The 10,249-nt window shown below is 43.3% G+C and overlaps 1 protein-coding gene across 1 annotated transcript; it reads left to right on the top strand.

Moving 5' to 3' along the window:
* Positions 1-5,281: 5,281 nt before the first annotated feature.
* On the top strand, positions 5,282-8,968 carry TMEM30B (transmembrane protein 30B). The gene has a single exon (XM_058739247.1). The coding sequence runs from the start codon at positions 5,505-5,507 to the stop codon at positions 6,564-6,566; it is 1,062 nt and encodes a 353-aa protein (XP_058595230.1). The 5' UTR covers positions 5,282-5,504; the 3' UTR covers positions 6,567-8,968.
* The last annotated feature ends 1,281 nt before the right edge of the window (positions 8,969-10,249 follow it).

Genomic DNA, 10,249 nt, shown 5'->3' with positions numbered 1-10,249 from the left:
TGCCCCCTGCAGCTCTTCTCTACCATTTCTCAATAAATTAGTGACAAGAGGACCCACACACTGCAGCAAGGAGCACAGTGAATTCCTGTCTTTCGTACCTGCAGAACTTTGAGTAGTAGTTAACTGAAGTTGCTTTGTATCTTCCACTAGGGGGTACCAACTCATAATTTTTGAAACAGGAAGTCTGTTGAATATAGTTTCTAATGAAGAATGAAGTCCAGGCACAGTGAATTTTTTAAAACTTTTCTGAACACATGCTGTAATTTTATGAAGCAATTTAATTTGATTCCTTTTAAATAAAAGTTGCCCCATGGGCAGAGTAATAGGCAACAATCCTGAATAGTATAAACTTACGTAAGGGAATGCCAATTAAAAACCCTGGCTCTATTACAGTAAGATATATAGTCATGAATTAAATGAAATAAATGCAAAAATTGAGTATAGCCAGACCAGTGAAGTTACTTTTACTTTAGCAAGAGAAATAGGCATGCTAAACAAAAGTTGGCTTCAAAATAATAGCTTTTGTTAAACAAAAATAAGCCAACTCATATGTTCCGGGATTCTCTATGAGTGGCATGGAATTCTTTTATCTTTGGGGTATAAGATGTGCAATACTAAAAACTGGTTCAAGGTTGAAGTGTTTTGGGTTCTTTTAGGAGGAAGTATGCCCAGGCATTACAGTGTAGTGGTTGAAACTGCAGGATGTAAGAATTAAGCTGGTCTTTAACTTCCTGATCTCCCATTGACCTCCATGAGAAATTGGTCAGCCTCCATTTCCTTAGCCTAAATCTTAGTTCTGCATCAGCTCAATAAGTTTAATAATAGTACTTCCCACATAAGTTTGTGGTGTGGATTAGATGAGATAATGTATATAAAGCACTTATAGAGTGGCCCACAGCAAGTACTCAATAAATGGTAACTATTCAATGAGTCAGTATAAAGAAAACTTCTCAAGATGACTGAGAACAGAAATGTTTGCATTGAAAGAGATGGGGGGGGTGGTGCCTGGGTGGCTCATTTGGTTAAGCTTCTGACTCTTGTTCTCAGCTCAGGTCTTGATCTCAGGGCCCTGAGTTCAAGCCCCATGTGGGGCTCCTCAGTAGGAGTGAAATCCACTTAGAAGAAGAAAAAGGAGAAGGAGAAGGGGAAGAAGAAGAAAGAAGAAGAAGAATGAGATATTCACTATCATTTTGGCAAACATAGTCATACAGATAAGCAATCAGGAGACCAGGGTAGTTAAGCAATCTGACAAGGTCATTTATTCCTGAAGAACTCTAGAGTAGAACTTGGACTTCCTTAGAGTCAAGCAGCATTCTTTCCCCGATCCTATACTGCTTCCCCTAGTATCTAATAGTCTATTAGCATAAACTAAATATATTCTGTGGTTAACAACTGTTTTTTTTGGCAAAATTTTGGTGAACGTAGCAAAGTTCACATCACTATGGCAGTGTCAGATATTCTACCAGTATGTATCTTTAAAGAGTTTCACTTTTAAGCCCCTTTCCTACTTTTAGACATTTATCCTAAGGAAATAGCTTTAAAAAAAAAAAAAAGGCTATATGCAAAAAGATGTCCACTATCATATTCTTTGGAATACTGAAAAACTGGGAAATAATCTATATGCCCCACAATAGAAGAGTGGTATTTAATGTGGTAGACCCATGAATTTGGGGACCATTTAAAAATGTAGGAAGACAACAAAAAAACATGGAAAAATGTTTATTTTTATTTCTTATTCCAAAAGGAGATAACAAGCAGAATGATAAAAATTGTATTTTCATAATATTCAACCAATTAGAAATTAAATATTTCTATGGATAAAATAGAAAATGGAGTGATTTGGGGAGTATTGTGATTGCAAATGCCTTTTTCTTTCACGTTGAGTTCTCTTCATAATAAAGAGATGCAATAAAGAATTGTTTAGAATGAGCTCACTTCTTCACCTTATTGGTATTGAGAAGAATTTACATGATCCAAAGTGTCCTTTAAGGCACCATGACAACACATATAATCAAATGAAAGACACAAGGTCAGAACCCTTATTATACAATGAATTCTGAGAGGCACAACGATGTATATCAATCCTTGACCTCCTGGAACTTCCAAGCTGGTGCAGGAAATAGGACACACACATGGATCTCAGCACTACTCCACCTCCAAAAGCTTTAACATCCCATCTTATACCAGCACTTTTTCTCTCCCAGTTTTCATGCCACCTGCTCATTAACATCATTAGGACTGTCAGTCTCTGGTCTGTTTCCTTTAGATCCACCAGTTTGGTTTCATTTTCCCTGCCATTCGGCTTAATAAGACATCTCACTTTAGCCACCTCTCCAGCAAGAACAGCACCTATCCTGAACGTTTACCTTTCCAATTCACCTGCCTTGAAAACCCCCATCCACTGGACATGTTCAATCACTTGCTTTCTCTCAGCCTGGGTGGCAGGACTCCCCCAGACAAAGCCATTCAACACACCTTCACATGTTCCTAGGCAGTCCCCTCTCCCTCTCCTCTCTCTTCTCTTTGGATATGACCTTGTATTTTACTCCCTAGAAGAAATTATTAAATGAAAGCTTCCTTCTCTTGAACTGAGCCCAAAGCCCAGTTGCATTATGCATCCATCCTTGGTCCATGTCCTCCAATTTCAGAGGTGAGGTGACTCTGCACCTGTTCTCTGGACCCACTGCCTGCTCCTGCCTTTGTACCATCCAGTATCACCCATCTGCAACCTTGCCTGAGCTATTTTCTTTTCCCCCCAGAATAAACATTTGTCTGCCATCTATAAAGAAGCCTTTCCTTTGAGATACATACTCTTCTAAATGACTACTACCTGTCTTTCTCCTTCCCTGCTCCCCACATTTCTAGAGTTGTTCTACCTTGGCTGTCTCCACTTCCCCTTTTCCTCACCTGATAGAGCCTGACTCCTCCAACCCCAACACCCTTATTGTTTCACAGAAGTTGAATGCAATGGCTCCTTTTCATTTCCTATCACACTTGAACCCTCAGCTGTGTTTCACCCTGTTGACTATTCCCTGCCTTTAAATACTCTCCTCTTGGCTTTTGCAACACTCTGGTGTTACCTTAATTAGCAGAATGAATATGCTGTTGCCTTCCATCCAGGGAGGGTATAGCTGGAAAGGCTCTCAGCTCAACAGGAGGTCTCGTACTTTCAGGGGAGTAGTGGCATGACAATTGTTAGGCTTAAGATCTGCTAGATTAAGTTTTTTTGAGGACTGACTTTTTTCCTAGTTTTCCTAGTTTTGTGTGCTGTCTGGATGACTGATGATTTGATGATAGAAATGTAGATTGAACTCAACCCTAATGATACAGAGAACTATTTGTCCTTTTATCTTATTGAAGAAAAGGTATAGTGGAGACTAGGTCGGACTATAGGAACTTGTTGCCAATGTTGGAATTTCCTCTCTTGGGGTACAATTAGACATGAGGGATGTGGAATTCAAGTCACCAAGGGTTCCTTCAGTAGCCTGCAACAGCTAAGGCTTCCAACCTGCATTCATCCCATTCAATAAGATAATGAATTTTTCATTATTAAAATAACTCTCCCTCTCTCTCTGCCCCTCCCTGCTCGCATGCTCTCTCTCTCAAAATAAACAAACTTAAAAAAATAAAATTTAAAAATAATAATTACTTCTTAATTATCTTCTTAAGTATCATTCCTGTAAAGTACAATTTGGTACTTGACTATATGCCATCTATTGGCCATTTTGATTCTTTCTTACTTTGAAGTAATATATCCCCTATCAGACTGCAAATGCCATGAGGTCAAGGGTCCTTTTTAGTCTAATTCTCTCGTGTCTTTTACAGTACTTACCACAGGACTGACGACTTAGGAGATGCTTTTAAGAAATTCCTGTTTAATTTAGCAAGAATTTTAACTTTCCAAATTTCAATGGGCTTTGAACAACTCCGGAGTGCAATATATTATTCTAGGTGCAAAAGTGTAATATAGAAAATATTTACGTTGTTTGCATTTTATGAGCCGGAGAAGAGGCAGAAACCCCTCAATACCTAGGGAGGATTTAGCACAAAGCTGAAATGGCCAGATACCCCCTTGTGTATACTGTATCAAACTAGACATAAAAGACACAATCCCAAGCAATGTTCCAGAGCTATTTTGGGTTCTGTTTACAATAAATCCTTGTAGTTCACCTCCTTAGGCCAAACACTCCCAAAGTCCTTGACTGTGGATAGCAGCAAGGTCTTTGGGGACCTGGGACCAGACCTTTCTCCAGTCAGGCAAATAATCTGAAAAGAAAAGGAAATCACAGGTAGTCTGATGCATTTTTATTCTTGTGTGTTTTTTTCAGCAGCTAGAGATATTTAAAGACTCGGAACCTCTTGTAGTCTTTGATTCTCTTTTTTTTTTTTTTTTTTTTTAATTTTTTTTTTCAACGTTTTTTATTTATTTTTGGGACAGAGAGAGACATAGCATGAACGGGGGAGGGGCAGAGAGAGAGGGAGACACAGAATCGGAAACAGGCTCCAGGCTCTGAGCCATCAGCCCAGAGCCTGACGCGGGGCTCGAACTCACGGACCGCGAGATCGTGACCTGGCTGAAGTCGGACGCTTAACCGACTGCGCCACCCAGGCGCCCCTGATTCTCTTTTTTAAGAGTCACTTTTTTAGAGAACTTTCTACTTTTCTTAGCTTTGCAGCCAGATTGGTGCACCTGGCCGAAATATCATTCTTCTTTAAAAAAAAAAAAAAAGAAAGAAAGAAAAATGCTAGGATTTGAACGCAGGCATTGAATTAATAACAGCTTTGCCGTAGTGTAATCTCTCGGCGTGCCAATTTGCGGTTAAAAGTTGACTGAAAGGGGGTCCATACGTTAACCTACAAAGACAAGAGGGTCTAGAGTCACACACACACACACACACACACACACACACACACCATCTTCTCAGATAAAAGAGGGTTGATAACCTGAAATCTTCAAGTCTCAAGGAGCCACGATGCAATCTCTCAGTGGACTTTGTGCTGAAGGCTGCAGCTCCGATGATCTCGGGGGAAAAACTGGCCTAGTCACTTGGAAGGCGGAAGCGAAGGTGGTACCTGAGCCAGGTAGGAGCCGCCGAGAGGCAGCCTGGGGCCGCCACTCACGTCGGCGAGGAGGAGCTGGCGGCCGGACCCACCCAGATGGAGAGGAAACCCGAGCCGAGGACCCGCCAGGTGTGGAGACCAACGCCCGCACGGCTCACCTCCGAAGAGGCGGGGCGCGCGGCTGCCGATTACCGGCAGGGGCGGAACCGGCCGGGATCACCTGGGCCCAGGCGGAACTGAGGGGTCGGGTCACCGCACGAAGAACACCGAGACTCACCTGTGCGGGGGCCGGAGGCGGGGCCGGCCCCCACCCTCACCGAAGCCGGCGGAAACCTCGGCCGGGAGCGGCCCCCGGGCTCGCCCTGCGCGCTGGGGCGGCGCGCCCGCTGGCCACCTCCTAGCGGCACTCCGCCCGTCCGCGCGTCCGTCCCGGCGCGGCCGCCATGACCTGGAGCGCCACGGCCCCGGGCGCCCACCAGCCCGACAACACCGCGTTCACGCAGCAGCGCCTCCCCGCCTGGCAGCCGCTGCTGTCGGCCAGCATCGCGCTGCCGCTCTTCTTCTGCGCGGGCCTGGCTTTCATCGGCCTGGGCCTGGGCCTCTTCTACTCCTCCAATGGCATCAAGGAGCTCGAGTACGACTACACGGGCAACCCCGGCACCGGCAACTGTTCGGCGTGCGCCCAGGCCGACCAGGGCCGCGCACCGCCGCTTCGCTGCTCGTGCGCCTGGTACTTCTCGCTGCCCGAGCTCTTCCCGGGCCCCGTGTACCTCTACTACGAGCTGACCAATTTCTACCAAAATAACCGGCGCTACGGAGTGTCCCGCGACGACTCGCAGCTGAGCGGGCTGCCCAGCGCGCTGCGCCACCCGGCCAACGAGTGCGCCCCCTACCAGCGCAGCGCCACCGACCTGCCCATCGCGCCCTGCGGCGCCATCGCCAACAGCCTCTTCAACGACACCTTCTCGCTGTGGCACCAGCGCCGGCCCGGCGAGCCCTACGTCGAGGTGCCGCTCGATCGCACCGGCATCGCCTGGTGGACCGACTGCCACGTTAAGTTCCGCAACCCGCCGCTGGTGAACGGCAGTCTGGCGCTGGCTTTCCACGGCACGGCGCCCCCGCCCAACTGGCACAGGCCGGTCTACGAGCTGAGCCCCGACCCGAACAACACTGGCTTCATCAACCAGGACTTCGTGGTGTGGATGCGCACGGCGGCGCTGCCCACGTTCCGCAAGCTGTACGCGCGCATCCGCCAGGGCAACTACTCGGCCGGGCTGCCGCGCGGCGCCTACCTCGTCAACATCACCTATAACTACCCGGTGCGAGCCTTCGGCGGCCACAAGCTCCTCGTCTTCAGCAACATCTCGTGGATGGGCGGCAAGAATCCCTTCCTGGGCATCGCCTACCTGGTCGTGGGCTCCCTGTGCATCCTCATGGGCTTTGTCATGCTGGTGGTCTACATTCGCTACCAGGACCAGAACGACGAGGAGGAGGACGAAGAATGATTCCGGCTACTTGCCAAACAAAACTCTGGCAAGCTTCGTAGGCTTCTCCCCCTCGATTCCAATCCCAATTCCAACCTCTCCTCACTTTTCCTCCTGTTGTGATGAGGGGACCAGAGGGAGGAATTATACCCACTTGCTGGGGTGTTCGGATGGCAGAATGAGACGATCTTAACAAAATCTCCCCATCTTCACGATTTCCCAAGTTGACCTGTTAGGTTCTTAAAGTCTTCGGCATCTGAGCATGGAAGCGACGGTGGAGATTCCTTGTTCAACTTCTATCTGATGAGAAGACTGAGACCTAGAGACGTTAAATAACTTATTCAAGGTCACGTAGCTACTCGTTGGCTCCTGACTCTGACTCTTTTATCACTACAACACAGTGGTTTTCTTGCGGGGAGGGGGTCTGGAGGAGAGAGTAAAGCCCTCACATAACTTCCAGAGGTGTGGAGGGGTGGGAAAGAATATATTTGTGAAAAATGTAGACAGATTAGGAAGCACTATCCCCAGATGCTGACACACGCAGGAGTGCACCTCCTAAAGCTGTATTTTAACAAGCCTGTCTGGAGATCCCTCCTGTATTCCCTCAAATTCTGGAATCACTGCCCTGAACCAGGGAGCGAGTAGAATACTGGCTGTTTCCCTGTTTTCTCATGTGTCTGAGGTTGGGCCTGAAGCAGTCATGTGAGCCCAGCTTTTCAGGTAGTCATTTGTTCCCAGGGGCTGTAACAATCATAATGTTGCAAGTTTGGTCTACAATCCTGCCTTCAATATGGAAAACACTCCATAAGTTGTGGAATGAGTGAAAAATAACTTGCTATCTCTAGAAATCTGGCATAAAGATTTGCAAAACAGGGTTTGTATCAATTTATTTAATATTGGAGGGTTAAAGTGGAAAAAACAACAACAACAAACACTTTGCCAAGTACTGTGTAGAAACTTGAAAATGCCAGGTCACTTTGTACAGCTTGGAGTGAATGTTTTAAACTTAGAATCAGATAGATGGAAGGGGTCTTAGAGGGAAAATGATTTCCCTAAAGTCATACCTGTGTCTCCTGACTCCTGACTTGGTCCTCTTCCTCATCTAAATTATTTTTTATGCTTAGAGAAAAAAAGTTTTCCTTCATGCATACATTTTCCCTGGAGTCTAAGAAAAAACTTTTTAATCTATGTTCTCAAGTGAAGCATGTTTGTTTGTAGTAATGGTTTAAAGGAATGCTAAGGAATATAGTCCTATATGTTATCTAGAATCTTAAGAATTATTTGAAACTTCAAGATAATTTTAAAGTCTGACTACTCTAAAATTATCCTAATGTATAGAAAGTTATTCTAAGCTATAGATTTAAAAAAAAACAAAACACCTTCTTTTTATGGCAAAACAAAAACTCCTTAGTGATATCATCTTAATCAGTTTATTCCCTGAAAGTAAACAATTATTTGGTATTCTGTCAAAATCATCCAGTGCCTGCTCTCTATTATAGCTACTTTCCAGTTACTACTGTTTTTGCTCATGCCTGTAAGGTATTATGAGACTTTGATGTATTTTTTTAAGTAGCCAAAGAATATTAAATTGTATTGAATTATTTACATTAATTTTATTATACTCTATTCTAGTTCTTTGAAAATTAATAATGGATGGACAGCATGCATGTTCACTGGCCTCTGTCTCAGACCTTCTGGAACAGTTGTGATTTAATATTCTGTCCCACCATTTTACATAAACCAAAAAATATTTTAGCAATTCTAGTGTGTTGGCTTCCCAGTCCCAGAATGTGACACAATTTTATTGTCAGATTGCATATTGCGATTTTAGACTATGAAAATATGATCATTATATGTATATAAGATAATTTTTATTTATTATGAATGTTTGATCAAGCAGCTTACTAGCCTAGCTTTCTTTATGTTGGGTAAAAGAATTTACTACTTTACTACTATGTGGTTGAGAGCAACCGTGTATTTTACTATCATTTTAACAATATTCAGTCCATTGCTCTAAATTGTTTAATGAGACCACAAAACTTAAGGGGTTCTGATTAAATCAATGAATGTGGTTCCAGGCCCTATTCTCTGGATTTTTGAAAGAGAAGAAAGGTTATGTTTGTCTTACCTTTGTTATCACATTTGCTTAATTCTTTTGAACTATGATCTTAAAGGCACAAACAGTACCAACCACTTTGTTCATGTGTTATTAGCAGGTTTCTATTGCAGCAAGAAAATCATCTTTCAAAATAAGGCTCAGAGTAAATTTAGTCTTTCAGTGTTAACTTCCTAAAACAGAATTTGAACTTATATGAACATCAACATGTAATACGAATTAGATGATCTTCAACTGTTACTTAAATTTGGTAAAATGTGGTCAATTTAAAAAATAATATGAAATTTTATTAAAGAATGTGATTGTAGTAGTCTTCTCCATTTCTGCATTTTACCCAAATTCTAAATTGCAATTATTTATTGGGTGGGTATTTTGGACTCCAAAGCCTCAAAAAATGTCCAGAACAAAAATGTGAGACATTCTCCTGTGATGATCTGTGTGCTGTAGCATTTTGTTTGGTATTTCAGGGTTCCAGCTGGGCTTGAATTTTCATGTTGTCTAGTAAATGCCCCTAGCTAGGGCTGTGTCTTCTGGAATGAGACAGAAAAGAGTGAGCCCCAACAACTGGACTGGAAATGTGCTTGGATCTGCCTTGTAAATTAAACCACAAACAAAAGAGAAACAAAGATGGCAGGTGGGAACTCCCAAAACAATAATATAACAAGACAGACTCCAGGTATCTCCAGAATCAAGTCAGCTAAACAATTTACTGACTACGCGTTCATTAAAAGTCAGAGACAGAATAATAGCCTGGGACTTCTGTTAGTAACCAACACCTCTTCACAACGTATAACCACAACACTTTCTTCCTCTCTTTAAATCTGTTGTCTCTTCCTGTCATTGAAGATCTCAACAATCTTGAATAAGTTCTCAAAGAGAGTTATTGGTAGAACTGCAAGGTAATCAATTCCTTATCTTATATGTGCTTGGATATAAGTCATCACTGACTATAATAATAGTAAATTCCCTCTTTATTTTTATCAGGCTTTTTTTTTTCTCTGTAGCTAAAACATAGCTGATTTTAGATGACAAATTTTTAAACATTTTTTACTTCAATTTTTTTCCCCAGAAGAATTTCTCTCAATTCCCCTCCTACAAAAACAGAGTTATTTTTAAATATTTACTTATTTTTGAGACAGAGAGAGACAGAGACAGAGACAGAGCGTGAGTGAGGGAGGGGCAGAGAGAGAGGGAGACACAGAATCCGAAACAGGCTTCAGGATCTGAGCTGTTAGCACGGAGCCTGATGCAGGGCTCCAACTCTAGAACAGCAAGATCATACCCTGAGCTGAAGTTGGAGCTTAACCGACTGAGCCACAAACAGTCATTTTTCAAGTGTCATTAAGAAGGCCTTAACGAATCTCACTGAAATACGTTCCTGAAGAGAACTTACATGACAGCAGCACTCTGTGTAAAGAACTTGCAAAAATTGCCGGCAGCATTGACTTTATGCATATAGCCACCCCCCATCATTGCCCTGACAAGACTAACAACATGTATTCAAGAAATAAAACACTTCCCCACTGGCTTGCCACCTGGCATTATGATTGCCACCATGTAGATTAAGTCACTGCAGCATGTTGCATTC

This window comes from Neofelis nebulosa, chromosome 7 (assembly GCF_028018385.1).
Source record: "Neofelis nebulosa isolate mNeoNeb1 chromosome 7, mNeoNeb1.pri, whole genome shotgun sequence".
In the NCBI taxonomy this organism is placed as follows: Eukaryota; Metazoa; Chordata; class Mammalia; order Carnivora; family Felidae; genus Neofelis; species Neofelis nebulosa.
Note: the sequence above shows the minus strand (reverse complement) of the source record. Positions and strands in the feature narration are given on the sequence as shown.

What these genes read in the sequence shown, in the direction of transcription:
- TMEM30B (XM_058739247.1), top strand. Translation starts at nt 5,505, where the DNA reads ATGACCTGGAGCGCCACGGCCCCGGGCGCCCACCAGCCCGACAACACC.